At 48.8% G+C, this 27,703-nt stretch overlaps 11 protein-coding genes across 11 annotated transcripts; 8 read left to right on the top strand and 3 right to left on the bottom strand.

The window, feature by feature from the left end:
* Positions 1–220: 220 nt before the first annotated feature.
* On the top strand, positions 221–1,665 carry BDV38DRAFT_164814 (SH3 domain-containing protein). Its single transcript, XM_032051848.1, has 4 exons — positions 221–409; positions 511–916; positions 972–1,187; positions 1,244–1,665. Exons 1-4 carry the CDS (start codon positions 347–349, stop codon positions 1,297–1,299), a joined length of 741 nt encoding a protein of 246 aa, XP_031910249.1. The 5' UTR covers positions 221–346; the 3' UTR covers positions 1,300–1,665.
* A 465-nt stretch (positions 1,666–2,130) lies between these two features.
* Positions 2,131–5,744, top strand: BDV38DRAFT_273710 (ankyrin repeat domain-containing protein; the record flags this gene model as incomplete). The annotated part of the gene is made up of 3 exons (XM_032057720.1): positions 2,131–2,226; positions 2,298–2,829; positions 2,902–5,744. 3 exons carry the CDS (start codon positions 2,131–2,133, stop codon positions 5,742–5,744), a joined length of 3,471 nt encoding a protein of 1,156 aa, XP_031910248.1.
* Positions 5,745–6,438: 694 nt separating this feature from the next.
* Positions 6,439–6,988, top strand: mbf1 (multiprotein-bridging factor 1; the record flags this gene model as incomplete). Its single annotated transcript, XM_032057719.1, has 2 exons — positions 6,439–6,597; positions 6,680–6,988. The coding sequence occupies 2 exons, from the start codon at positions 6,439–6,441 to the stop codon at positions 6,986–6,988; spliced, it is 468 nt and encodes a 155-aa protein (XP_031910247.1).
* Positions 6,989–7,337: 349 nt separating this feature from the next.
* On the bottom strand, positions 7,338–9,185 carry tif34 (translation initiation factor eIF3 subunit i). Its single transcript, XM_032051847.1, has 4 exons — positions 8,805–9,185; positions 8,206–8,709; positions 8,019–8,135; positions 7,338–7,964 (listed from the first exon to the last, which is right to left on the bottom strand). The coding sequence occupies exons 1-4, from the start codon at positions 8,829–8,831 to the stop codon at positions 7,605–7,607; spliced, it is 1,008 nt and encodes a 335-aa protein (XP_031910246.1). The 5' UTR covers positions 8,832–9,185; the 3' UTR covers positions 7,338–7,604.
* Positions 9,186–9,849: 664 nt separating this feature from the next.
* Positions 9,850–12,916, top strand: BDV38DRAFT_273707 (C-1-tetrahydrofolate synthase; the record flags this gene model as incomplete). Its single annotated transcript, XM_032057718.1, has 5 exons — positions 9,850–9,973; positions 10,043–10,063; positions 10,121–10,158; positions 10,226–12,753; positions 12,808–12,916. The coding sequence occupies 5 exons, from the start codon at positions 9,850–9,852 to the stop codon at positions 12,914–12,916; spliced, it is 2,820 nt and encodes a 939-aa protein (XP_031910245.1).
* Positions 12,917–14,270: 1,354 nt separating this feature from the next.
* On the top strand, positions 14,271–16,416 carry BDV38DRAFT_286034 (NADP-dependent isocitrate dehydrogenase; the record flags this gene model as incomplete). Its single annotated transcript, XM_032060599.1, has 8 exons — positions 14,271–14,591; positions 14,839–14,874; positions 14,965–14,975; positions 15,038–15,071; positions 15,132–15,270; positions 15,329–15,365; positions 15,431–15,927; positions 15,992–16,416. The coding sequence occupies 8 exons, from the start codon at positions 14,271–14,273 to the stop codon at positions 16,414–16,416; spliced, it is 1,500 nt and encodes a 499-aa protein (XP_031910244.1).
* Positions 16,417–16,994: 578 nt separating this feature from the next.
* BDV38DRAFT_295456 (uncharacterized protein) lies at positions 16,995–18,443 on the top strand (the record flags this gene model as incomplete). The annotated part of the gene is made up of 6 exons (XM_032062714.1): positions 16,995–17,123; positions 17,179–17,215; positions 17,276–17,343; positions 17,415–17,788; positions 17,899–17,966; positions 18,037–18,443. The coding sequence occupies 6 exons, from the start codon at positions 16,995–16,997 to the stop codon at positions 18,441–18,443; spliced, it is 1,083 nt and encodes a 360-aa protein (XP_031910243.1).
* Positions 18,444–18,940: 497 nt separating this feature from the next.
* Positions 18,941–20,098, bottom strand: BDV38DRAFT_286032 (uncharacterized protein; the record flags this gene model as incomplete). The annotated part of the gene is made up of 1 exon (XM_032060598.1): positions 18,941–20,098. The coding sequence occupies one exon, from the start codon at positions 20,096–20,098 to the stop codon at positions 18,941–18,943; it is 1,158 nt and encodes a 385-aa protein (XP_031910242.1).
* On the bottom strand, positions 20,068–21,894 carry pgxC (putative extracellular exo-polygalacturonase). The gene has a single exon (XM_032062713.1). It carries the CDS (start codon positions 21,866–21,868, stop codon positions 20,555–20,557), a length of 1,314 nt encoding a protein of 437 aa, XP_031910241.1. The 5' UTR covers positions 21,869–21,894; the 3' UTR covers positions 20,068–20,554.
* Positions 21,895–24,291: 2,397 nt separating this feature from the next.
* BDV38DRAFT_295451 (class I SAM-dependent methyltransferase) lies at positions 24,292–25,238 on the top strand (the record flags this gene model as incomplete). Its single annotated transcript, XM_032062712.1, has 3 exons — positions 24,292–24,412; positions 24,473–25,010; positions 25,067–25,238. The coding sequence occupies 3 exons, from the start codon at positions 24,292–24,294 to the stop codon at positions 25,236–25,238; spliced, it is 831 nt and encodes a 276-aa protein (XP_031910240.1).
* Positions 25,239–25,619: 381 nt separating this feature from the next.
* Positions 25,620–26,624, top strand: BDV38DRAFT_255764 (SRPBCC domain-containing protein). The gene has a single exon (XM_032055464.1). It carries the CDS (start codon positions 25,679–25,681, stop codon positions 26,315–26,317), a length of 639 nt encoding a protein of 212 aa, XP_031910239.1. The 5' UTR covers positions 25,620–25,678; the 3' UTR covers positions 26,318–26,624.
* The last annotated feature ends 1,079 nt before the right edge of the window (positions 26,625–27,703 follow it).

Raw genomic sequence — 27,703 nt, 5'->3', positions numbered from 1 at the left:
CGAAGATTTTGATATAGAACAAGAACATGGAATCTGTGTTCATGTCTTGGATAAATGGATGTTTCAATAATGCTTGGCAAGGATAGGCAGACATGGAAAGACCGAGCGGGCAAAAGGCCAATGACCAGCGTTTGCCCCGACCGATCCGACTGGGGTGTCAGGAACGTCTTCCATTTCCCTTGGAGCGCATTTGTCGGCTTTTTGGACTAAGCACTGCCCATCGTTCTTTTTTACCTTATTTCTCGTTTCAAAATTTTTGAACCTCCTTGGTTCCAATCTACGTCCACCTCTCTTGGTCGAGTTTCCTTCCAGTAACCTGTCACTCTCTTATTTCTCTTTGCCGACCATGGCGTCCCAGAGCAACTTCATGACCGCCATGACCAACCGGTCGCTGCGCACTGTCCGACTGGTATAGCCCTCTCCCTTGCTCTCGAGGAATAGCAACTTATTCTGTATTCTTCTGTACAATATCCCGTTCACCTATCGCTAATCCTTTTTCGTTCATTCTAGGAACTTGAGTTCCTTGCGGATGCGTCAGTCATTACTCCACAGCAACTGTCCTCGATTGTATCTCAACTACCCCAGGAGAACGCCGAACGGTCCGCCTCCGTACCACCACAATCGCAGCCACCTGTCCAGCGGCACCAACCCCCTGTTGCCGCCCCTACTCCCGTCCAGCCTTCTCCAGCCCCATACTCTCCTCCAACCCAACAATTTGCCAATACCTCGTTGAACGAGAAAGCCGCCTATCAACCGCCCCCGCAGCACTATACCCCCCCACCGCCTGCTTATCCCCAAGCTCCCCCGGCGCTCTCGGTCGCTAATGCGCTCTACGCTTATACTCCAACCGATCCCGGTGATCTGGCTCTCCAGCCCCATGACCGGGTTCAGGTTCTGGAGCACATGAATGCCGATTGTAAGGAACTCTGGTCACCCGAAACTGCTGGCACTTGACTAATAATGACCTACAGGGTGGCGGGGTCGTAATGAGCGGACCAACTTGGAGGGTATCTTCCCTCGTAGCTATGTGAGCGTGATTGAAGACAAGGCGGCACCAGCTCCTACGAGTTATGGAAATATGCCCCTCGAAGTCAGCCAAAGTGGCTCCGCAGAAAATCCGGACGACAAGAAAACCGGCAAGTTTGAGGAGCATGGCAAGAAGTTTGGCAAGAAGATGGGCAATGCCGGTACGTTTCCTATTACACCGCGGCATATTCGTGATTACTGACCATCGCTCGTCTAGCTATCTTCGGTGCCGGTGCTACTATTGGTTCCAACATTGTGAATAGCATTTTTTAGTGGGTTGGCTTATCCAGATTTCAATAATATCCGAGGGGTTTCGGGCTGAATACCATGCGGGTTGATTCCGTTCCTCGCTCTTTTGTCCTTGGATATGGCGTTGGTGGTGTCCTTTCTTTTGCTGCTCGGGAGCCTCGTTCAGTCGGACTAATGGGGATGATTTGGGAAGCGTATGTCGCGGATTATTTATAGTATGATCCATAGCCACGACTTTAATACAATCATCAGAATGCGAATTTCCATAGAATGATTTGCGGAGCCTTAGCTGGATTTTATGAACAAATAGCCAATAGCAGTAAATCAAATATTGCGGGTGTGAATCGAACGAGACCTCCTAGTCTAGCCCCGCCCTCCATGCTATCTTAACTAGTATTTCCCCTCATATTCTCTAGATCTGCCCTAGCTTTCCACTCGAAGCCAGTTGAAACCCCATCCAGGGGAAGAAGATCTCTGAGTCCTGCGCGCCACGTTGGATGTTTAAGCGCCGGCGATCACGCACGTTCCCACAACTAGAATAGCTAGACCCAGCAGACTGGTATAAAATCATTCAGCGTGGGTATTACAGGCAAATATTGGGCGGCTCTTTCTCTGGGCCGCTGGCGAAGCGCCACTACCACACCATAGCGAGTTTCACCATGTATTTCGCCAGTAGGCGACATGCAAGGCTGATGTGGCCGACTGGGTTCCTTAAGCACTGCGCATTGCTAGCGCACTCGTTTGTGTGAGAGCGCTTATAATATAAACCCAAGGTTGTACAAGCACGATGCTATGTTTTTAGAATATTTCTCGGATTTTATTTTTTTTGTCGTATATACAGTGTCTCTTATCGCCATGTTCAACCGTCTAATACTTGTTACATGTTTTATAATACCTACTGCAAGGGCAAGTGGTTGGGATGACTTCACAGATAATCTTGCTACGGACCTGGTAGGTTGCGCCTTCCCCACGTCGTTTCAGTATTATGCCTACTAGTATTGGTTTAACGCTAGAATTTCCAGGCACCATTGATCTCTCTCTTTGGAGAAAGACTTACGACCCAGTTTCTCTCGGAGTCTATTAGCCTCCTAGATAATTTTATCTTTGCCGTAGCCCCGCTGGGGATTTTGACGGCCGTGGTCTCCGTCATTCGAGTCTGCGGAAATCCATCCCTTCGAGCATTCATCGGGAGGGCCCAAGAAGGCCCCGGGGAGGCAGATCACGAGTTACTGTCATGTGTGTCGGAGACTACGGCCGAATTATTCAACAATGGAGGCATTTCCCGCGTTTTCGGACGTCCTCGCCTATTGGAGGTAGTGGTGTGGAAAGACAGAGACCCTGCAAGCAAAATGGATTGTTGGAAAACAGGAACTTTGCGTGAGGCTCTCCAACAGGGCGCGTGGGCCTCAAGAGATGGAAGTTGCAATCTCCACGACAAAGAGGACTTTTTGCCGGAACTCGAAATACCGAATTTGTCTCTGAACAAGGGCATTGTCAGAAGGAGTCAGGCTTGGTTTTACTGTGCTGCTATAGCAGGATTTGTGTTGCAGATAGGTACGTTCTTATACAACTAATGAAGTCCTAGTGCTAGCTCCTAAGATGGCATAATACTGACAAGTATTCCAGGCGTCCTTGCTTATTCTGCGTTAACTGTTTTTATATATCCGGATCGGTTCCAGAAGGATGGAGAACCGGTGGAAGACTATGCTTTCCCACTTTTCTTCATCGGAACGATATGCCTCTGTACTGGAATGTTCCTTTGCGCTTTTATTATCGAGCGTTCGTCGAAGGAGTTTTATTTTCATCCTGTCAAGCCTAGTAAGATCTACTGGCTACAACCAGGGGGGCAGAACGTTGGAGACCAAGTCTTCGACTCTTTTCTTGCAGTCAACGAGGGACCTGACTCTCAACCTGCTGAAGGCCTTAGATATATAAAGTCTATACGGGACCATACATTCCAAGACAGCCCGTATATACTCATCTTTACCATCGCATTTACGCTAATTGGCTTCGTGGCCCAATTTGTTGGCCTTCGAGGGTTACATTCTTCAGTGACCTTAGCACAGATGGGGTCCACGCTCGTTATGGCTATCGTCAGAACATGTCTTCGTACAAAAAGAATCAGCTCGAAGGAAAATCGCCTTGCTAAGCAGGAACAGAGACTTGCCTCTTACAAAAACCAAGAGCTTGATTGTTTTGCTTTCCACCTTGAGAAAGTGAAATCGTTCGGTTTAGTCTCCGTTACAGCGAGAGGATCATCGTCATACCAGCCCAGCCTTGCATCAAATACGTCAACAGCCAACTCCGTACAGCTGACTGGGTTAGGAGCTACGCTCATACAAACACGAGCCCAGCTAGCCGCACTTACCTCAGATACTAGCAAACTTCGAGATCTGGGTTGGGATAACCTACCAATTCGACAAATGGCTCGGAGCTTAGCCCAAGCACTCGAGATGACAATGGACTTAGTATCAACCTGGACGAAAGCTTTAGATACTTTGGACGGCTTTGATCTTGCGTTCGTGTGTCAGTCACATCAGAAATCCATTGCCCCTGTCGTGGAGAACTACAGAATTAGTTTAGAGAAGACGGACGATACTCTACACTGGCGGGTGAGCGAACACAAGCTGGAGGCTGTGCTGGGATTATGGACATGGTCTTTGCTGAGTTCTACAAATGGCTCCAACTGGCTGCGGAATGGACTGGGTCGCCTTGTCGGCCTAGACGAATCAGAGGCAAGAGCTGAGGACACCGACCTTTACTTCCACAAATGGATGTTTCGTCAAACCGAAGCAAGAATGGTTTCATCCAAGATGATATCCTTGCCTCAGGAGATGTTTGGCTTTTACTCAGACGAATTCCCAGACGAAAAGGATATCCTCGTTGTGAGAACGAAAAATAACTTAGAGACCATGGCGGCTCAAGATATATATATTCACTTTCTGAAAAGCGTGCTAAGAAACTTGGAAGCACTCGGCGGAGATATCAACGTCCTCCCTGGCTATCAGAACAGACTGTATGCCTATAGCAGTCATCTCGAAGAGCTTGTGGATTGCGTTGAATCAAGCGGTTTGGGCTCCAGAGAAGACGCATTGTTGTGCATAGTCCCAATCATGAAAAACCATGGCCTATTACCTGAACTCGATGGTGGCTCGGGTATTGTTCAAGGCCGAATCGAGGAACTCATAGCTAGCAAAAGCTGGACAGATGCATTCTCTACCATGCGGTGGCTATGCGAATGTTGTGAAGGAGTAGAGTTCGAATATTCTCTCTTCGAGCTAGGCTATCTTTGTCGTCGTGCAATGCTGCAGCTGGATCCCAACCTGCAAAGAGAAGGGTTTGAACAAGCCTGCCTCGCAATAGCAGCTGACCCGAGGAGCAACTACTTTGAGAAGTTGGGGAGCACTCGTCCAACAAGCTGGATGAACACAACGAAGCGGCTAGAGTGCTGGAAAGAAATATCCCTCCAAGTAGGGTGGGTGATGTGGCACATCGTTCAAAAACACTCTCATAAACAATCGATGCAAGATACCCTGACTTCTCTCGGAATCAGTGGCAACTGCGTGTCAATGGCGAACGGAGTGAATGATGAGGAGCAGAAGAGAAGAGCAATGCAAGCGGTGTTGCATTGGTTGACCAATAGTGACGAAAAACTTTTCAGTCGCGATCTGCTTGGCATAGATGATCGGTTAGCTTTGGATTGGGTGTGTCAAAATGGACATCACGCACTTATGCATTGGCTCATTGCAAGATGGGTTGAATTCGATAAGCGGTGTCCAGGGGCTGTTTACAACATCATTCTATGGGTTGTTGAAGGGCGCTATCGACCAGCCTTTGCCTCCCTCCGTCGGCGTGGAGCTAATATGGACGCGCAGAATGCTACAACTGGTTCAACCGTTCTCATAGATAAGATAATGGAATCTGATCAGCAAGCAGTCGAGGAACTTCTCGGTGCTGGTGCTGATATTGATGGAAGACACGCCAATGGAGCAACACCCTTGACGGTCGCCTGCCATGCAGGAGACGTGGGCATGGTTTCTCTGCTTCTAAGCAAGGGAGCCACGGTCAATATCCAAAATGCTGACGGCTTCAGTCCTTTGATATGTTCAATTCTCGAGAATCATGTTGCTGTTGCTCGAGCTCTTTTCGATCACGGAGCAGACCCAAATATGAGTAACTTTGGTGCGAGCACGCCTTTAATGAGGGCAGCAGCAGATAATCGTGTAGAAATGGTGGAACTGCTCCTTTCACGGGGAGCGGATGTGGATATGCAAACACAGGATGGAGACACTGCTCTTATGCTAGCAGCTCGAAATGAATGTACCGAAGCCACAAAACTTCTATTGAAGCATGGCGCTGACATCAACAAACGCATGTTGGGCGGAAGAACAGCCCTTGAATGGGCCCAAAAGGCATATGAAACAGAGGCCTTCAAACTACTCGAAGCAGCGTCAGCAAAGTACTCGTGACTCTTAGAACGTGCTTCTTTCTCTTAAAATGGCCATAGATTACTCTCTCGTGCTCTTCAGCGTCTGCGATGTCTTGATTACCCAAGTACCTAATAGAATTGGTATCGAATTTGTTCTTTACGATTTCCTTTGGATTAACTTTCCATCTCTACGATAGTGATGACCGTTTCGCCATAAAGGGAAGAAGGGCATCATTGCTGTAATTTTATACCTTTGACGGATTCATGATACATATACAGATACGGTGGTTTGCAATATGATACCACGTTCATTGAGTAGGCCCATTATTATAAGTGACTAACCAGTTAAGCTTTGATCATCGTGGCAAAGGATCCATGTAAAATATTTGTACGGAGTAGTAGTCGGGTTGGGATTTGCCATCAAAATAAGGAACGGAGTTAGGGTGAGAAAAAGTCCGAGCGAATGAACGAATGATGTCAGTGGGGCAGAAGCCAAAGAGGGGACCGAAATAGGACTAGGGCATAACCTCCCCTCTGACTCCGCCATCGTGGCTCGAGAAGCTTCTGTGTCATTGATATAAATTCGGCGGGCCTGCGACATCCCTTCTTTTTAGCCACAACCTCACGCGATCCAATTTTACCGCCTTCGTCACTCTCCCCCATCCCTCAACACACAACCTCACCATTTCCCTCCCTATCGAGTCTTCTTTGAACGTCTTCTAAACTCCCTCAAAATGGATGACTGGAGCTCTACTACCCGCATTGGAAGCAAGCACCGTGCTGGCGGCGCTGCTCCCCGTGAGACTGTCGTCAAGGGCAAGAGCGCTCTGAACGCCGCCCAGCGCCAAGGTCTTGTTATCGGAACTGAGAAGAAGTACGCCACTGGCAATGCTGTAAGTAATCCACTTGTTCTTAACCCCGCGCGGTCTCTATATTCTTTGTATTCGAGGCCAGTGTGCTAACTTGCATTGTTAGGCTTCTAAAACTGGTTCTATTGAAGGTCAGCACCTGACCAAGGTCGACCGCAGCGACGACATCATCAAGCCCAAGACTGTCGGCTACCAAGTTGCAGACGCTATCAAGAAGCGCCGTACTGAGGAGGGCTACAAGATGACACAGAAGGAACTTGCCACCAAGTGCAACACCACCGTCACCGTCGTCCAGGACTTCGAGAAGGGTACCGCCACCCCCGACCAGAAGGTCCTCAGTGCCATGGAGCGTGTGCTCAACATCAAGCTGAGAGGCTCAGACATCGGAAAGGAGAGGTTCCCCAAGAAAAAGTAAATTGTTTGGGGGTGAGCCTGCGGCTTTTTCTTGACAGGATGGGATGCTTTTTTTATGAAACCCTTCTCTTTCTTCTCTTTCATGATGTCCCCGGATGTCCTTTCGGTTGTTACGTTAATGCATTTTATTGTGCAATGAGATCCCCATTACTTTCTGCTGGTCGGAAGAGCGCTGACCTGGCATTGAGATGATTTTTTTTTTCTTTTTCTTTTTTTCTCCATATAAAATACTGCCTCAATGAATCTTGATGCTCCTCTTTCGGTGCAAGTTGGGATTTCTTTGGTTTATATCTAGATGAGATAGAATGCTACCCGGCAGATGGCCAACGAAGAGATATATTTATGAAGAAGATTGAACTTTGAAGCAAAATTGTAAGAAGTAAATACTGGGTTCTTTTATTAGGACACAGAAAGCGACCAGGAAAAGGAAAATGGTACCAACTCCGACTTTATCATGGAAACAATGAAATGAGAATTCATGCCCTAAATCGCCCCGAGAACTTCTCGTACCGCCGTGCCTGCTTTGCCTTTTCTACTCTTTTTTGTTGGTAAGAAATGTCTTCGCCTCATGACACATGCGTTAATAGGAAAAAAGCTCTTTTTAAACGCCAATCACTTTATTTGCGCAGCTGCTCCCTCTCCACTTCATACATGAAATCAAAGTAGGGCTTGTCGAAGTGGTGAACACGAACGTAACCGTCCTCACCACCGGAGGCGTAGGCGGTGCCGGAAGGGTGGACAGCGACAGTGTTGAGGGGACCGAAGTGGCCACGGACACGGCCAATCTCGTCTTCGAAGACCTTGTGGTAGAAACGAGCCTCGAATTTACCCTGACGAGCGGAGGTAGTAGTGACATCCATAGCAGCCTGACCACCACCAAGGATCACGTATTCCTTCTTGGGCGTAATAGCAGCGCTGTTGAGGGGAGTGTCGGCAACATAGGTCTTAAGGATGGCGAGGTTACGGCTGGAAATGAGCTAGACTAAGTCAGCATACTATCATGCTATAAATTCTCCAAGGAAGTGGCATACCTTGGCGGACTTGTCTTTGGAAGCGGTGATGAAATATGTGCGGTCTGCGGAGAATTGAATATCGCTGATCAAGTTGTCAAATTCATGTGCCTGAACGTTCTCCAACTGCTCGCCGGTCTATTACGAAGGTATATTAGCAATCTCCCTTTTCTTTTTTTTTTTTTTTTCTTGATCGATTTTGTCGCACCTTCGAATCGTACTGGCTGACGCTTCCGTCCTCGTGGCCAGCAATGATGTACTTGCCCAAATAACTCCAGCCCGCAACTGTTGCCTTGCTCTCTGTGCAGGTGATCCTCAAGCTGGGTTCCTCGGCCTGAGCCTCCAGGTTCTCATAGTTGATATCGAGCACGGCGATGGTACCCAAGAAGCCCATACGCTTCTCTGTGACGGCCAGCAGCCGGCTTCCATCCGGAGTGAATTCGACCCGCTTGACAGCCGTAGGGAAATCCCACACCTTAATACACTCGCCAGTCTTCACGTTCCATAGTCGCACAGTGTTGTCTGCCGATCCGGTGGCCAGGAGAATGGTGTTAGGGCTCACATCGACAGTCCAGATAGCACCCTGGTGTCCGTTATAGGTACCGAGTCGCTCGCCGTTAGCCGACCACCAAGCGCACACAATCTTATCCTTCGCTACAGAAAACAAAAGGTCGCCATCGCGGTTAAATTTGATCTGGTTGAGGGACCGTTCCTATGCGCAAAGTCTCTGTTAGTGGCTGGGTTCTTTTTTATTTTTCATTGCCGTGAAAAAAAGAGCATCATCGAATGGTTGTAAGGCGAACGCACATGGCCCGAAAGCAAAATAGGCCTCATATTGGGCCGACCAAGCTATGATATTGGGGAGAGCGACGAAAGTAATGAGGTATTAGATCACAGATAGGATCCTGTGACCGACTGTATCGTTTCTGAGGCGGAACTGCTGGCGGGGTGCTGGCGGCTCTCCTCGTAGTCAAGACTAGTGAATTTCATCGCACAGTCCGGGCTCGCGCGCCAAGACTTTCCTGTTCAAGGCTGTTCCTGTGTTGAAAAATGTCCGTATCGGCGCATTAATAATCCGGTATGGTAATCTATCCGCGTGACTTTCGGCAGCCCTAGCATGTTGACTCATGGGACATGGGACAGCAGGGGTCTTGACCCTACTGGGCATAGTTTGGTCAGACTAACGGTTCCCGTCGGGTTGACTCGCGCCAAGTCCCTTTAACTCTCCGACTTCATGGACGGGCCGATCATGTGCAGACCCAAAGAAACCTTCGAGACAAAGTGTCTCTCAATTGAAGATATTGAAACGGAATCCGTGAAATGAAGAAATTGGAGATTTCGGAGACTGGCAGGGATGGTTGCATTGTTGAAGCCCCGATTCATTTTCTGTATAAAGCATAATCTTAATTAGGTGTTATTCAACACGTTTAGGTAATCCCTGGGGTTGACGGGTGTTTTTCCCTATCTCCAATTCTTCCTCCCTGCGTTTTCCGAGGGCGTGCTGTTGGCCAGCCCAGCCAAAGTCTCCGACGAAAGCAAATCAATGCCATTTAGCTCCCCCGCCCGTTCGGCGGCACTACCCCGCTGCCACTACCAACACCACCAAGGTGCCAAAGCAAAATGTTTCTTCTTCAATTCTCGTCTCCTCCATACCTCCTCACATCTCCCCCTCTCCTTTCCCCGGATCTCATCCTCCTTTCTCCTCAGACCACGAGATTCCTCCGCAGGGCGCGGGGTCGGCTCACTTAGTTACGGTACTTTACGGACCCTCCGACCCAACCCCACAGGTTATAAGGAGTTCACTGCGACGCCGTTCTCTATCCGTTGTTCATCCTACAGCACCGGAACCACCATGGCAGCCACTAAGATTGATGGCACGCAGATCGCCAAGAATATTCGGGCGGGTCTGAAGAATGAGATCCAGCAGATCCAGGAGTCTAATCCCCGATTCAAGCCCAGCTTGGTTATTTTCCAGGGTGCGCCTTCCTATTGACTCATAGCCAGCCCCCAAACAGACAAAATTGCTGACCATGTATTGCACATAGTGGGCAGCAGATCGGATTCAAGTGAGTTATTTGTGTAGCGCATCCCAACTCCGGAATGTCAACTAATCTGTTCTCAAGGCACATATGTGCGCATGAAGTTGAAGGCTGCCGAAGAGGTAAGCTTTCCCCCTCTTCTGCTTGGGTAATGCCTCTCACATGGCTGACCAAACTACTTCCATCCAGGCGGGCATCGTTTGCAAGATTGTCAACTTCCCAGAGACAACTATCGAATCCGAGCTCCTTCAGGAGATTACCAAGGCCAACAATGACCCCTCCGTGCACGGCATTCTCGTCCAATTGCCCCTTCCGCAACACATGTCTGAACATACCATCACCTCTGCCGTGGCTGACGAGAAAGATGTTGACGGGTTTGGAGCGGTCAATATCGGTGAACTAGCCAAGAGAGGCGGCCACCCCCTCTTTGTTCCTTGCACACCTCAGGCCGTGATGGAGCTCTTGCGAGTGAGTGGAGTCAACCCGGCCGGTAAGAAGGCAGTGGTGCTTGGTCGGAGTGATATTGTTGGCAGCCCTGTTAGCTACCTGTTGAATAAGGCAGACGCAACTGTGACACTGTGTCACAGCAAGACCCCTGACGTCGAAAGTATCATCAAGACGGCGGACATCCTCGTCGCCGCCCTTGGAAAAACGGAGTTTGTCAAGGGCGAGTGGTTGAAGCCCGGTGTTGTTGTCATTGACGTTGGTATCAATTACAAGCCTGATCCTTCAAAGAAGTCGGGCCAGCGACTTGTCGGCGATGTCGATTTCGAGTCCGCCGTTCAGGTGGCTTCTCAGATCACCCCCGTGCCGGGTGGTGTCGGTCCCATGACGGTGGCTATGCTGATGCAGAATGTGGTTAACTCTGCCAAGGCGTACTTCGAGAAGCAGAAGGATAGACACATCACCCCATTGCCGATCAAGCTGGCACGCCCTGTACCTTCTGACATTGCCATCTCCCGCGCACAGTACCCCAAGGCAATCACACAAGTTGCGTCAGAGATTGGCATTTCTTCTCACGAGCTTGAGCCTTACGGTCATACCAAAGCTAAAGTAAGTCTCGATGTTCTCAATCGCTTGGCTCACCGCCGTAATGGAAAATACATCTTGGTGTGTGGTATTACCCCAACCCCGCTTGGTGAGGGCAAGTCGACAACTACTTTGGGTCTTACTCAGGCCATTGGTGCGCACTTGAATCGCATTGTGTTTGCCAATGTCCGTCAGCCCAGTCAGGGCCCTACATTCGGCATCAAGGGCGGAGCTGCCGGTGGTGGCTACAGTCAGGTCATTCCTATGGATGAGTTCAATCTGCATTTGACTGGTGATATCCATGCGATTACTGCTGCGAACAACCTTCTTGCCGCTGCTATCGAAACCCGCATGTTCCATGAAGCAACTCAGAAGGATGGCCCGCTCTACAAGCGATTGGTCCCTGCCAAGAAGGGCAAGCGTGAATTCCAGCCCGTCATGTTCAAGAGACTGAACAAGTTGGGTATCACCAAGACCAATCCGGACGAACTGACCAATGAGGAGATCCGTCGGTTCGCACGCCTTGATATTGACCCTGAAACCATTACTTGGCGCCGTGTCCTGGATGTCAATGACAGACACCTCCGTGGCGTTACTGTTGGACAGGCACCTACGGAGAAGGGACTGACCCGTGAAACTGGTTTCGATATCTCTGTCGCTAGTGAGTGTATGGCCATCCTTGCCCTGAGCAACAGTCTGGAGGATATGCGTGACAGACTGGGCCGGATGGTCGTTGCTACATCGAAGAGTGGTGATCCCGTCACCTGCGACGACATCGGCGCTGGTGGCGCTCTTGCTGCCCTTATGAAGGATGCTATCAAGCCTAATCTCATGCAAAGTTTGGAGGGAACGCCGGTTTTGGTGCACGCTGGCCCCTTCGCCAACATTAGTATTGGAGCCAGTTCCGTGATTGCGGACAAGCTGGCTCTGAAACTCGCCGGTACGGAACCCGATGAGGACCATGAGGCCAAGACTGGTTTTGTTGTGACAGAGGCTGGTTTCGATTTCACCATGGGCGGAGAGCGTTTCTTCAATATTAAGTGTCGCTCTTCCGGTTTGACTCCGGACACTGTGGTGATTGTGGCCACTGTCCGTGCTCTCAAGGTTCACGGTGGTGGCCCGGAGATTAGCCCCGGAGCCCCATTGAACGAAGTTTACCGCACCGAGAACGTCGATATTCTACGCAAGGGCTGTATCAACCTGAAGAAGCATATCGAGAATGCCCGCCAGTATGGAGTGCCCGTGGTGGTTGCCATTAACCGCATGGAGACCGACACGGAAGCTGAAATTGCTGTCATCCGAGAGGAGGCCATCGCTGCGGGAGCCGAGGACGCGATCCCCGCTAACCACTGGGCTGAGGGCGGAGCTGGCGCTGTGGACCTGGCCAAGGGTGTTCTGGCAGCTAGCTCCAAGCCGAAGGACTTCAAGCTCTTGTATGAGCTGGAAGGTACCATTCAGGAGCGCATTGAGCGCATCGGCAAGGCCATGTACGGCGCGGAGAAGGTTGAATTCAGTGAACTTGCGCAAAAGAAGGTCGACACCTACACTGCGCAAGGGTTTGGACATCTTCCTATTTGCGTTGCGAAGACTCAGTACTCTCTCAGTCACGATCCCGCCTTGAAGGGCGCTCCGACCGGGTTCACAGTCCCCATCCGGGATGTTCGGTTGGCCGTGGGTGCTGGATATCTGTAAGACTGCCCCTATAGACCTCGTACACAGAACGGATACTAATTTGATTACAGGTACGCCCTTGCTGCGGATATTCAAACTATTCCTGGTCTGCCGACCGCTCCGGGTTACTTGAACGTCGATATCGACCCCGAGACCGGAGAAATCGACGGTCTGTTTTAGATGCGCTATGTGGTCGACTGGATCGATCCTGGGACGTCTGGTGTACTGGCTGAGGTTGTATAGACTCGTTACTCTCACCTGGTTCCCCTGCTTCCCAGTGCTTTATTTCTCTTAATCTGATATACATCATTTGTTCTGTGTGATCATGTTATGGCGGTATTCTCGGGTTCAATTCAACATTTACAAGCGTGATGGCGCACCAGCCTCAGGAACAGGATTGGGTGCTTTTCAACAAGTTGGGCGGATGGAGTCAACATGATAAAATTTCTTAGAAAGACCAGATTACTGTACAGACTACAGGGTTACGAGTGAACGGAGTTAATTAATCATGATGGGTTGGTTCCTCTAGAGTAGCGGAATAATAATTGGACTGTCGGGCGAGAGATCGACGAGTGTCCGTATATCGCTGGTTTCGTCTTGCGGTGGAAAGGCGACTTCGGTGCAGTTCGATCCGGGCGGAGACTGTTGGCCCGTTACCGCGGGAAACGGCGGCTAATGGAGGCGGTTGGCTCCATGTGGCATGCCTATCAGACTATGTAATCATTCGCGGGTAAAAGATTTACACGTACAACTGGGCCAAGACAAGTTCAAAAAAAAAAAAAAAAAGAAAAAAGAAAAGAAAAAGAAAAAGGCAAATTAATTAGTGCCACAAGGTGTGTCAATTATTAAAAACTAGAAAAGCACCGGTATGTAGTAATAATCATAAGTACCGACCACCGGGCATGGTTGCTCTCTTTTTGCGAAAGGTTACTGCTACGTAGTAGTTACTCCGTAAGGATAGTAGTTAGTACGTTATATGGGGATGGACCGAGGGATCCATTGTCTGTCCCTCTCTCATTCTTTACGGGGAGTAGTGGGAAATTTCCGGCCGGCTTCGGCGTAGGGGCTTTCACACGGTGGGCGGAAAAGGAAGTCGCGACCAAAACAATTGAGTCAAGAGGGCCGGGGATAAAGACTTCTGCTTTGGGCCAGATAAAAGTCCTGACTTTGGTCAACTTCTTTTATCCTTCGAATTCCCTTTTTCTCCTGTACTCTTTTCCCCCTCCTTTCCCACCCCCAGATCCCTACAACTAATCACCCGTTCCACTTGGGAACTAAACATATTTTCCGGAGCTCCGATCTCCCCCGTGGTATATCCATCTATCAGCAGCTTTCTCCGGCGTGACGGGAGCTACCGACTCCACCGCCCGCCCTCTCCTTCCAACCGAAAAGCTTCAAGCGATTCCCTCGGGTATACATTATTCGCCTTTTGGTGTACCCCAGACCTGAATAGGTAAGCAGGGGAATTTTCCTGGGAGTTGCGATTACCGATGGTTAATCCGCTTGGGTATTCAAGGCATCAGGTCCGATCAAAATGATGAATTCCCTTCGGCTCCATTCCGCGTCGGTTCGCCGCGCTGTCGCCTCGCCTCTGTCTGCCCCTCTCTCTTCCTCCGCTTATCGCTCGATGTCCCGCTCTTCTTCTACTTACATTTCCTCTTCGTCTTCTTCCTCTTTCTCGACTGCTGCTGCCTCTCGCGCTCAGAGACCCCTCGCTTCGTCCCAGCTTCCTCGTATTATCTCCCCCCGCCAGACCGGAATCTCTCCTTTGCAGTGGACACAGGCCCGCACCATGGCAACTGAAGGCCCCAAGATCAAGGTTAAGAACCCAGTGGTGGAACTGGACGGAGATGAGGTAAGTTCGACAATCTAGACTTGGCCCAGCCGCAGGGCGCGCCCTTCCTCTTATATGCCTCAACCCCGTCCATTTCATTTTCGTCATGACCTGGCGCAAACGCGGGGAAACACGGCGAGACGTCTCCATGTTCCCTGGCCACGCAGCGCCAATCTTCCCGAGGATCACGAGCGCCCGGCCAACCAAAACCTGTCCGTGTCATGGCATTTCACATGTGGCTAACCACTTTTTTTTTGGCTCTTCTTAGATGACCCGTATTATCTGGCAGGAGATCAGAGAGAAGGTTAGTAACCGCGGTCCCTGGTCTTGCATGATTCCCGCATGCGGGCCGTTCCTCCCCGAACCCTGAGACTGACGTGCTTCTTCCTCATAGTTGATTTTGCCGTAAGCCTATGATGACCTGTGCTCTTTACCGACGGCACAATGTAGCTAACTTCCGAGTCCAGTTATCTTGACATTGATCTCAAGTACTACGACCTGGTATGATGGTGACCCCGGCGCAGTCTGCGTGGAGTTTTCGTGAAGCTGACCCCGTTGCAGGGACTTGAATACCGTGACCAGACCGATGACAAGGTCACCGTTGAGGCCGCAGAGGCCATCAAGAAATATGGTGTTGGTGTCAAGTGTGCTACTATCACCCCCGATGAAGCTCGTGTTGAGGAGTTTAAGTTGAAGAAGAGTAGGTGCCGGATTGAACAATCGCATCGTACATGCTCGTTAACCTGGGCTTCCTTTAGTGTGGCTTTCTCCCAACGGAACCATCAGAAACATTCTGTACGTACTGCTAAACCTGCATGGCCTGCGCTGCCCTGGTGCATGATCACTAACATCACTTGCAGCGGCGGAACTGTCTTCCGTGAACCCATCATCATTCCCCGCGTGCCTCGTCTCGTGCCCGGATGGACCAAGCCTATCATCATTGGACGTCACGCATTCGGTGACCAGTACCGTGCCACTGACCGTGTGATTCCCGGCCCTGGCAAGCTTGAGCTGGTCTACACCCCTGTCAATGGCGAGCCTGAGACCGTCAAGGTCTACGACTTCCAGGGCGGTGGTGTTACTCAAACTCAGTACAACACTGACGAGTCCATCCAAGGCTTCGCTCACGCCAGTTTCCAGATGGCCTTGCTGAAGGGTCTGCCTCTGTACATGAGCACCAAGAACACCATCCTGAAGAAGTACGACGGTCGCTTCAAGGATATCTTCCAGGAGATCTACGAGACCACCTACCAGAAGGATTTCGAGGCCAAGAAGATCTGGTATGAGCACCGTCTCATCGACGACATGGTCGCTCAGATGATCAAGAGCGAGGGTGGCTTCGTCATGGCTCTTAAGAGTAAGTGACTTGTCCTGGCCTGGACCGTTTGACCGAGAGCAGCGTTCTAACTGAGGGTAACTAGACTACGATGGTGATGTTCAGTCGGACATCGTCGCCCAGGGTTTCGGCTCTCTGGGTCTGATGACCTCTACTCTGACCACCCCCAGCGGTGAGGCCTTCGAGTCTGAAGCCGCTCACGGCACCGTGACCCGCCACTACCGTGAACACCAGAAGGGCCGTGAGACCTCGACCAACCCCATTGCCTCCATCTTTGCCTGGACCCGTGGTCTTGTGCAGCGTGGCAAGCTCGACGAGACCCCCGACGTGGTTGCTTTCGCCGAGGAGTTGGAGCGTGCCTGTATCGAAGTCGTGAACGACGAGGGCATCATGACCAAGGACCTGGCTCTTGCCTGCGGCCGCAAGGACCGTGAGGCGTGGGTCACCACCCGCGAGTACATGGAGGCTGTTGAGCGGAGGCTGAAGAGCAACCTGAAGTCTAGACTGTAAAGGCTTGCGGGTTTAATAATGTTTTTTTAAGTTACTATAAATTCTAGCGTGCAGCCCGAAGGACTGCAGTCATGACGGAGTAAAGATAGCATATAACAGACGACTTCAATGTACATTTTACTTTGCAATTATCGTACCTTATTCTCTTTATGGATTCTGCGTAGGATATCCCCGACTCGCTCCCTCTCTTATGCATTCGTATATAGTGTTCCCACGCTATAGAGCGTAAATCAGTTGCCCCTGAGGGCCCAGCCCAAGGGACATTTTGGGTCTGACTCTTGAAAGCCCTCTCGCCTGTGGCCGCTTGAATCATGCAGAGCGGGAACCATGGATGCAGCTACCGGATTACCCAATAGGGTAATAGGGCTAAGAAATTCCCGGGACTCTTGACGCAATTGATTTTTGAATATGCATTGCTTTCGTCAATGGCTGAACAATTGGCCACAAATGCTTGGAAGAAGTTTCTGTGCCTGCTTGAAACCCCTCAGCCATGTCAGGACAGAACGAATTTCAAAAAGATATCCTACCGAGGGTCAAACCATGCAGCCACACTCTGGTGACCACCATCAAGTCGCAGGATGTACGTGGTACCGGTTGCCGTGACCTTTCTCGTGGTATCGATAGTGATTGTCATTTTACGCTTATTCACTCGACTCTATTTCGTCCGGACTGCGGGCTGGGATGATCTGGTAATTGCGTTTGCCCTGGTATGTGTCCAATGATACGACGGACATGATATGGAATTAATGAAAACCACCCCAGCTCTCAGAGATCGGCTTATTCGTCTGTATCATGATAGGTAAGTATCAGTCAGTCACTTGTGTTCTTTCCCAAACGCCACTAATATTGGAACATCAAGAGGTCCGCCATGGCTTGGGACAAAGCATGCATTCCCTCAGCCTGGAGACAGTAGAGAGTCAACTCAAGGTACATCCTACTATCCAGTACTCTGTACCCACTATAAATATCCACGCCGTACCTGACACATCTTGATCTAGGCCTTATGGGCCAGCGTCCCATTATACAATCTAAGTCTCAACCTAACCAAGGCCTCAATGGTGCTGTTATATCTGCGCCTATTCCCACTAAGAACCTATCAAATCGCCCTTTACATCGTCTTGATATTCGTCATCATCAGCGGCCTCTGGATGGTTTTCGCCTCCTTCTTCATGTGCATCCCCATCCGTGGCGCGTGGGATATCTCCAGTCCCCATAACTGTATCCCCAAGGAAGTCCTCTGGAGTCTTAACGCTGCCCTCCAGATAGTCACCGACATGACTATCGTCATTTTACCCATGCCGCTACTGGCCAAGCTTCAGTTACCGAGGAAGCAGAAGATAGCATTGATTTTGGTTTTTGCATTGGGAACATTGTTCGTCTACCCTTGTCAACTTCTAGACTTTCAACCATCATCATCTCCATGTCCATCTCCCTTCTACCAGAATATCAAACTAACAATCCCTTTTTTTTTTTCTCATCCAGTGGCTGCGCAGTAAGCATAGTTCGCCTAACAGCTCTTGTTGAAATGATCCAAAGTACAGATCGAACAAGTATATATATCCCCACAATACATCCCCCCCATTATCCAACCCAAAACACCCACTAACTAACAAATACTAGAATACAACGCCGCCGCAGCAAACTGGTCCTTCATCGAATCCAGCGTCGCCATAATATGCGCCTGCTTGCCCCCTCTCCGTCCGATAATAGTACACATCTGTCCGCGTCTCTTCCTCTCCCAAGACCGCAGCCGCTGCCAATCGGAGAAACCGGCATTGAAAGCCCTGGATACACCGAATCCGTTCCGGTTCGCGAATCATAGTTACTCGGCTAGTGTGACGGGGAATTGTTCTACGAATAATGATGGGAGGGAGCCGAGTATGCATCGACATCCCGATGTGGATGGGATTCAGGTTGTGAGTGAGGTTCATTGGGATTTGAATTCGGCGGATGACTGTGCTGAAGAGACGCATTCTCAGCGGGGGTTGAGGCCTTCCGGGAGGAGTTTTTCTGTTGGTCGGGGTTGATCGGGGGGAGACTTTTTATTGTTGAGTCCTCGGGATAGAATAGAGTTGGATATAGATACCCTTTTGTTTTTTGTGATTGATTTTTGATAGTCCGGTTTTGGTTTCTTGGATATACCATCCTTGTTTCTTACGTGTATGATGTTTCAACGACATCACCTTGTAGATTTGTACAGTAGTGTCTATCTGGTTGCATACCTGCACATACTAGGTGCAAACCATGTCTAGTAGACGCCCAGTGGGCTACGGAGGCTATAGCAACTGTAAAGGTCGCGACTTGTACCTCAACCAGATGAACCATTCAACATTGGATTATAAGCAACCTTTAGGATTTACCTAATTAAATGAAGTACAGTGATCAAAAAGCTGTGTGGAGAGCAAAAGCTAGCAATGGTAGTAGCCAGTAATAGTAATAAGCAAATCATTAAGAGTACACACATTCAATCTTATGGATATGCATTCTGCGGAATTCCAACGCCATCTGTGTATGTTTTTCACCGTTAGATTGATGGATTTTTCTTAGGCCGAACCGCCTTCGAAAGTCTTTCTGAAGCTGCTTGCGGCTGCGACGATTTTGTAGGTTGAGGTGAAGCAGCCCATGAGCGACGTGAAATATCATACATGTCCATATCCTCTTTTCTAGAAGACTGAGTGCCTATTCTCAATCGGCTATCTAGACTCGATTCGGAAGGTGAGAATGGGAAAATGGGTGACTGGTCGACTTCGAATTGCTGGAGTGCCTGTTTCTGGCATGGGAGTGAGTCCGTCTTATGCTTAGGAGAGCGATTGGATTCTTGTGACTCGGACCTCGATGAGGCCCCCGGTATAGGCACTGGCTGCATTTGCTGTCTAGCAGGACGATCGGGATTCTGTGGCTTGGAGCTCGATGGAGCCAATGGTATAGGAACTGGTTGCCTCTCCTGTCTAGCAGGACGATCGGACTCTTGTGGCTTGGAGCTTAATGGAGCGCTTGGTACAGGATTTTGTCCCGTTTCCTGGATCTCATCACCTTGAAAAGGTGCGATAGATGCATTGCCTGCATTGTTGCCTACTGGTGCCGGCCTGATCTCGTCGTCGTCCACTCCATGCCCCTGGTTATTTTGGGGTTGACCCTGGCCACTCGGACCAGCCACGGCATTTTGCACATTTGAAGCGCTTGGCAAATTGGTAGGAGTTAGAGGAGTTGTAGAATCTGGAGGTGACCCATCACCGTTTTGTGCTTGATTTTCCGCGTTCCATGGTTGTCTTAGAATCCTCCGTGCTCGAGTTTCGGCCCTCCTCGCTCGAATCCGTTGGCAGCAGTCTTTGATGTTGACGAGACACATTCCAACAAAAGGGCTCTGCAGGTTCGCATAATAAGGGGGCTCCGTGAAGCATGCAGGGTATCCAGGCGTGTGAAAGAGTGGCTGCTTCAAGGACATTAGATAACTCGATGCCAGAGGTGAAAGTGCCTCCTGTGATGATTGTGAAAGAAATGCACCGGCGTAGATCTTGTTTGGTTTCGTAAGTGGTAAGGAGGGGATCTGAGAGCTATTTCCAGTCTTTCCACTTTGCTCCGAGACGCTTCGATGAAGACGATCGACACTGGCATTGCAGTGGTGGCAGACGACGTCGTATTCGCCGACGCGTGGGAGAGAGCTGAAACTAGCAGGAGCCATGGCAGTAAACAATGACATATCATTCCAGTCCCAGTTTCCGACCTGAATCCACGTCGGTAGCTCGTCGACTGGGATCAAGGGTATCAATGAACCTTGCGGTCTAATAATATAGAACCTGGGAAATGGCTGTAGCATGGAGTAGTAAGTAATATGGCTGAGAGTAAGGGAAGAATAACGAATGGTTGCAGTCACAGTAGCGATTGTTAGAAAAGTAAATGACCGATCGAGATAAGAGAGATGTTTTGGATTGTGAGAATCTGAGATTCGAGAGGATATTAAATACTGGCTACTTGCAATGTCATGGAGGGAAGTCGCGGGTTGCGTTCAACCGTCCAGGAAAGTACAACTGCTGAGAGTCATGGTCACATTGCGTATTGGCGAATGATTGACAGATGTGGAAAGCACGTGTATCTAGTATATACATGAGATCTCTCAATGACTATGGACATCGAGAGGTTATGATGAAGTAAATGTCCCATTGTTGCAGCTGAACCCGAGGTTTGGATTCAGCTCTGCCGTAGCCTTCATGCAGATGACGCTGGCTGGCTCCAGATCTTGTGGATAAAGCTGGATGTTCTTTGTAACAAAGTTCTTACAGGATTTATCCGTGTTGCACTCTATCACGACTGCCTCCGTGTGCTTCAGGTTTGGAAGTCCAGCGTTATACCAGCAAGGGTCGGTTGCGCATGATCCATCACCAGGTTGATATGAGTTGATTGAGCCGGAAAAGTCTTCCCAGGTAAAGTCCTCCATCATCACTGAGGACTCGGTGTCAACGCCATCACGCGAGACGCTTTGGTCGTAGTAACTCTGGGTTACAAAAATGGGGAACGTTACGTTGTATACACGGATGTTTTTCCAAGTCACGTTCTTGACAAGGCCCTGACCACCCGTCCAAGACTTGAAGCGAGCAGCGTACAGGGCGTCAATCACGGTCACGTCTTCGAATCTGAGGTTGGTAATGTTGACAATGGCCGAGGGATCCTTTCCTAGTGATCCGATGCTCATACCATGGGATTGGTAGCCAATCGTATTTCTCTCGAATGCAATGTTATGTGAATCGGATCCGACGGCGATCGCATCGTCGCCATTATACATAATGCTGTCAGAAATGCGGATATTGGTACCCTGAACATCAAAAGCGTCCGTGTTGAATGGAAAGCTGCCAGTGGAGGAGGCGTCCACAATGGCATGGCTGACAGTGATATCTTCTCCATGAAGCTTCATGTTCCAAGCAATCGGCTTGCCAGACCTGAAGTATTTAATCGACGCCTGGCTGGTTTTATAGCTCATGAGATGAGGCCGGCCGGAGATTCCAGTGCTATTGGGAGGGTTTGCGTCCCACCAGGCCTGGCCGTATGATTTAATCCACCCATTGTTTACATCTTCGGGCCCAGTCCAATCCACACGGGGTCCTTCTAAAGTAAACCAAGTAGAGGTGCCTGCATTAACAATATCCCGCACCGCCGAGATGTTTTGCGGAAGATGCAGGTTTCCATGCATCTGTATCTCCACATTGCTCAGATTTGTGGCTTTAATCGGTTGGAAAATATTATAATCAACGCCTTCCTGGAAGACAATGACTGAGTTGGTCGCGCATTGCGCGAACGCTCTGGACACTTCGGGGGAATCATCTGCAGTGCCATTGGAAGAGCGTACCACACACCGACGCCCTCGGGAATCGGGCGAGGAGCTATTTCCTCCTGCAGCGTGTGCTAGGGGTACGGAATAAAACAGAAAAGCCAGAAAGGCTGTCTTGGAGATTAGCATAGCGTATGCCGTTTGGAGGGACAATAATCACTGGCAAAGATATGAGGGGATAACTATGTGGCCATCCTGCCGGGTCGTTGGTCTTTATATGCTCACTCAAATGGAGGTACACCGCTGTCCGAAGCATTAAATTGTCTTTGCTTGAAACGATATGACCTCAACCAGTACTTACATGACCCACTGCCCGGAGAAATAGGTGTTGAATTGTTAAGAAGCCATGTCTTAGCCCCACAGCTCGGCCTGGAATTGGTGGAGAAATTATGCCGTAGACCAAATGCCTGTTAATCTTGGCTCCGGATCTGCGGTAAAGTAGTCAGTACCTGCCTTGATCCCAAAAGGACTTTTAAACCCTAATGTCGGTCCAATGCTTGTATATTGCTACGTAACTGTGTTTTTGTATTGTTGGTGTGTGGGACATCCCAGGGAGCGTCAGCTCTGCTAACAAGCAGATCGTATGTGGGACATGGTGCCTGTTAGGCATCTCCTTTAGCAGCAGTCATGCCAAGCGTACGATACGATATGAAGCACCGCATAGTTAGTACTTGAGTTCGAGCGATTCATAGTGATTCCCAAAATGTTTGGTTGGCCAATTCACCTCCAATAGAAACACTTTAATCACAATGGTCAGATGGGTAGTACTTCTAATTTCATACGGCACGACCAGTCGAATAAACGGAAACTGAGCTCAGCCAAAAGTAAATTGTGTTTTTAAGCGTCGCCTGGCTCTGGCTAGAAATATTTATTCCTTATCACCAGAGTCAGGACCTCAGGTCTCCAGAATTTAACTATGAACTATAGCATGACAGACGCGTATTGAATGATACAATATATGGTTCCCAATCCAAGGCGCTACCCTGACTACCAAGGAGGTAATTTTGACGGTGCTATCATCTAGCTACTAGTTCCTTTTAAGAATTTTACAAGTAAACTGTATTAGCTAGCCCCTAGACTTTTATTAGCGTTGTTTATTACGCATGGGGCGACGATCCTCTCATAGATGTACACTTTGAATGAACTCCACGGCATCCATAGATGCATTCAAGCGACTCATGAGCTTATCGAAACTGGAAATGTGCCCCCAACGGAGGAATGGGAAGAGCTTGTGGAGCAGATTCTAAATATAAGTAGCTATTTTTGAATTTTATTACTGATTAATGACCTACTGTGTTTCGTTGTGCCAAGAGCTAGCGCTCTTTTAGAATTAATCAGAACACCGCGAGTACAAGATAAACATGGCGCCGATGAAGACTAGGGTTACTATGCAATCGGTGGTCAGAAGAGGGGATATGTGTGTAGTTCTCTTTGTACGTCAAACTACCCCCTATCATTACGTTCTTCCTAGAAGAGAAGTAAAAGAAATGCTCATTTTGGCTAATGACCCATATAACATTCATGCTACAATGAGCATATCAGTTAACTGTGCGTTTCCAATCTACGAAGCTGCCAATGCGGATGCATACACCATTGGGAAGAGGTGCCCAGCAAGGAACAAAAAGCAAGGAACAAACAGTTGAATTGCTTCGTAGGATATTGTTTTAACGTCAAAGCAGTATAGCAATAAGACGATAGATCCATGTCCGACGATAAAAGAAGACACCCTAGGTTAACAAAATAGTAGTTATAAGAAGGATATAACGACGCTCACACTCCATCGTATCTAGTCCACCTTTAGTACTTTGCTATGTATTCGAGGCTTCGAGTTACATACTACATCGACTCATGTGTACTACAAATTGCGACTGTAACTATAGTTTTGATAAACGTTCCGCATCTGACCCAGCGAGAACCGCGAATCATTAAACAAGCTCAGAGATTGAAGCATGTTCTGCGATTATTGGTGACAATCCAGCATGTGCTGACAGATATAATGATTATGTAGGCGATCCCAGTAGATGTACCAAGCCAATCCCAAGCGACAAAACTACAATCCATTCAGCAATCGAGCCATCTCACTAGTTGAGAAGCCTCGGTGTATTATAAAAGAAAAACCCCGACCTTATTGACTAATAGGAGCCCATACATCCGTTTGAGTTGGTAATATAAGAGCGAGAAACAATCTCTGGACAGATGTTTTACCAGTATAAGATGCACTACGATGAAAGGAAGAACAGAGGTGAATTAGGGCTAGCACTGGGCCCGATATCGGTGAGAGAGTCACGCTCTGGCTTGCAGAGTCACCTCGTCCTTCCCTGTTGTTTTCATTGTTGTATTTATGGAGTAAAACTGCGGTTAGCAGCGGCCAACAAGCACGGAACCTTCCGCCCACTATTCTGTAGATCTATCGATGCGTACACTCTCCGATGTCGGCCCTGGTCTATTCTGATGTCACCCTGCTGATGTACTTATAAATGCTCTAGTAACTGGGGATAATCGTTCAATAAGCATCATTCATCCAGCTTTAGTTTCGTGGAAAGTGGCGCATAATGACTACACAGGAGCAGAAATCTGACATCTGGTCAGCCGATGTTTACGGCAACAAAGTGGCTCCATTCGTTGCTACCTTAACAGAGAAGATTGTTTCTTGGCTCGATCCGAAGTCTACTGGTAAGTCTCTTTGGAGGATGAAAAGGTTGTATTGGATTTTGAATTGCTAATGTACAACAGATGAAGTACTTGATATCGGCTGCGGGGATGGCGTCCTAACTGCCAAACTAGCCCCTCATGTTAAACGGATCGTTGGAGTCGACGCCTCGCCGAACATGTTAGAGCACTTCCAGAAAGCATACCCCGATATTGAATCCCGCGTTGTGGACTGCCGACACTTGGATCAAGTGTCCGATCTCACTGACGGGAAATTTGACAAAGTCTTCTCGAACGCCGCCTTACATTGGATCTTACGCGACCCCGAAACCCGGTCGAACACGATCAAGGGCTGCTTCAATGCGCTCAAGCCAGGTGGGCTTTTTGTGAGTGAATCGGGGGCGCTCGGTAACGTAGCCGAGGTGCATGCAGCGATCGTCAGTGCTCTGGTCATTCAAGGGATTCCTGTTGAAGAAGCTCGAGCAGCTTCGCCTTGGTGGTTCCCTTCCCAAGAAGCTATGAAACAGCTTCTTGAAGGGGAAGGCTTTCAGTGGGTCAAGGGTGAGGCAGAACTCAGACAAACGAAACTGACAGATCACAAAGAAGGCGGGATTGAAGGATGGTATATATCCCGAGCGTCTTAGGTTTTAACTAAATTGACCGCTAATCAAGTTACAGGATCCGCCTTTTCTGTGAGCCCTTCCTTCAGGTCTTACCGACTCTGGAGGCACGCAATGCAGCCGTCAAACATGCTGTTGATGTCCTCGAGGGTGTCGGAAGACATCAACACGATGGCTCCTTCACAGTCAATTACATTCGACTTCGGTTTGTAGCGCAGAAACCGTTTTAGAAAAGACGGTTCAGCCAAATAATAACATCTATTCCTTGGCCCTGGTCTGAGCTCTTCAGTATACCTGAAGTGGCCTCCAGGGCGATCGCCAATGACCTATTGTGAGGTCACGCTAAAACCCGAATAAGCACATAGATGATCAATGCCGCAACCTAAATTTTAAACAATTCAGCGTGTGCTCAATGGTAGAAGATTATTCAGCGAATGTATATTTCAATTCCAGGCAGTAGCATTGCAAACAAACTACCAAACTATAAACATAGCATCAGACCCACCCCGGCCCAATTAGCGCGAATTTCGGATGAGGTCACTGGAACTCGGCTAGCCTGCCGGGGAAGTCAAAGCTTATAACGACCAGTCAATTCCCTTCAATTATTACCACAAACAAACATAGCTCCTATAACAACTTCTACTATACACAACGAATTCATCCATTAACAATGGCATCCACCCCACCATCATCTGCCACGGCACTGGCATCCAAACCAACACCAAGCATCTCAGCCTCAGACGCAGTGTTGCATATCGAGAGCGCCACGTCGATCGCAGCCCCCTGCCAAGATGTCTGGGATGTTCTAATCGATACTTCCACCTGGCCCTCGTGGAATACATTCGTTCCGCGAGTCACCATTCGCGAACAGCCGGGGTCCGACTCTGAATCTACTCCAGATGATCTTACCCCGAAGCTACAGATGGGGACGAAAATGACCTTCCATGTCCATATGGATCCATCGTCCACCAGTGAGCAAGATGTGGGGCTCGTCGTGACTGAATTTGAGCCCCCGAGTGCCAATCCCCCTAAGCCTGGACGGATTGTCTGGGTTGCGGATCTGACGGCTAACGGGAGCCTGCCGGCATTCCTTTTGACGGCGGAGAGGGTTCATGAGGTTGAGGAGTTTGATGTCCAGGGGGAAGATGGGCAGGCGAAGCGTGTCACGGAGGTGCGGAATTGGGAGGCGCAGGTTGGGTATCTTGTATACGTGGTTCGGTGGATGTTTGGGGCACAGTTGAAGAAGAACTTTGAGGCGTGGGTACAGGATTTGAAACAGTATGTTGAAGGAAAGAAAACGGACAGTTAGGTCGTGATTGTTTCTTGATACCCAGTTATTGTATTAACTAGCTTTCTCTGTGTTCCGTGGCATCGAGTTTTACATGGAGTGAATGGAACCTTCACAGGTCGGTGCTAAATAGTCTCTTGGTTTTGGGATATTATCATGGTAGCATCAAAGACATGTTCTAATATACCATGTATTGGAAATCAATGTACAGAGATGAATGAGTATGACTTAACAGAATATACCACCACAGACCAGCCACTCCTCTACTATTCATTTGAGAGGACAGTCAGCTAACACTATGGCCTTACGGTCGAAAGCTTCAATGCCTACTACAATAAAACTGGGGGTGTTTGATCCATAAACTTAAAGGCACCGAAAGAGGTGAAATATGATCACACGGCGACATTAAAGATCAGGAACCAAAACACGCCCGAACCAGCTGCAAGAAATATAAAGGAACATCTCCACTGAGCAAGCCTCCAGATCGAGAGAGAAGCCGTCAACACTCGATTTGGTAAGTGACCGAGAATATACAGCATCATTTCCTAGTTATAAGGCTAGAAAACTATCATGGACAAGAAAGGCCTCCCATTGGTCAACGTAAACAGCATGAGGTGTGAAGAACTACTAGTATGAGAGTAAGGAGGTCATCACCCGCCTTGCTGCGTTCTGCATATACATATACTTTTTCGAGCCAGATGCAAATTGCACAGGCAACAAATGATAATCTAGATGCGCAAAAGGCTGGAAGAGTTCTATTATATTCTCCATGGCTTGCCAATACTTGAATTTAGTTTCTAGATCGAACCGCTGCTAAGACCTTTGGTGGTAGTAGATGAGGTAGAAAGTTTAGCATATATATGAGAATATTCTACTAGTGGTTAGAAGGGACTATAGGGATAGAGTCGATTATTGTCAGCTAAATCTATGTTTACACCATTCCATTCGCCCCGATTTGAATTCGATTCGCATCGGCTTTAGTTTTACTATGTTATGGTGATAGTTACCCTGTACCTTTATCTGCATAGAAATTGCATGTTTGGATTGCTATACAACACTCTCGTAGACGTGTCGGGCGCCATCCGAAAGAGGTCTAAAAGAAAACATTGAATAGTGGGATTGACAAATACGTAAGTATACCAAAAAAAAAGTTCAGATCAATTATCAAAAATAAAAATTCACATGGGAAATCCATAGATAGTTTGGGAAGTGGAATGATTGTATCGGCGAGAGATATAATGCTGCCTAATAAGATACATTCCATGATTCGCTTATTAGTAAAGTCTCACTAGAGCGAAAGCACCAGACCACTAAGGGGAAGAAGGTCCCCAAGCATGACGCATGAGGCTATTGAATGACTGGAGATGATGTCGGTTACGTCATGTTATCGACTCCGGGGATGCCTGA

Source organism: Aspergillus pseudotamarii, assembly GCF_009193445.1.
Source record: "Aspergillus pseudotamarii strain CBS 117625 unplaced genomic scaffold BDV38scaffold_56, whole genome shotgun sequence".
Lineage (NCBI taxonomy): Eukaryota > Fungi > Ascomycota > Eurotiomycetes > Eurotiales > Aspergillaceae > Aspergillus > Aspergillus pseudotamarii.
Note: the sequence above shows the minus strand (reverse complement) of the source record. Positions and strands in the feature narration are given on the sequence as shown.

Coding starts and splice junctions, on each gene's coding strand:
- BDV38DRAFT_164814 (XM_032051848.1), top strand. CDS start 347: ATGGCGTCCCAGAGCAACTTCATGACCGCCATGACCAACCGGTCGCTG. Junction 410..510: donor CGCTGCGCACTGTCCGACTG/GTATAGCCCTCT, acceptor CGTTCATTCTAG/GAACTTGAGTTCCTTGCGGA. Junction 917..971: donor GGAGCACATGAATGCCGATT/GTAAGGAACTCT, acceptor AATGACCTACAG/GGTGGCGGGGTCGTAATGAG.
- tif34 (XM_032051847.1), bottom strand. CDS start 8,831: ATGAGGCCTATTTTGCTTTCGGGCCAT. Junction 8,710..8,804: donor CTATTTTGCTTTCGGGCCAT/GTGCGTTCGCCT, acceptor CTTTGCGCATAG/GAACGGTCCCTCAACCAGAT. Junction 7,965..8,018: donor CCAAAGACAAGTCCGCCAAG/GTATGCCACTTC, acceptor GACTTAGTCTAG/CTCATTTCCAGCCGTAACCT.
- pgxC (XM_032062713.1), bottom strand. CDS start 21,868: ATGCTAATCTCCAAGACAGCCTTTCTGGCTTTTCTGTTTTATTCCGTA.
- BDV38DRAFT_255764 (XM_032055464.1), top strand. CDS start 25,679: ATGGCATCCACCCCACCATCATCTGCCACGGCACTGGCATCCAAACCA.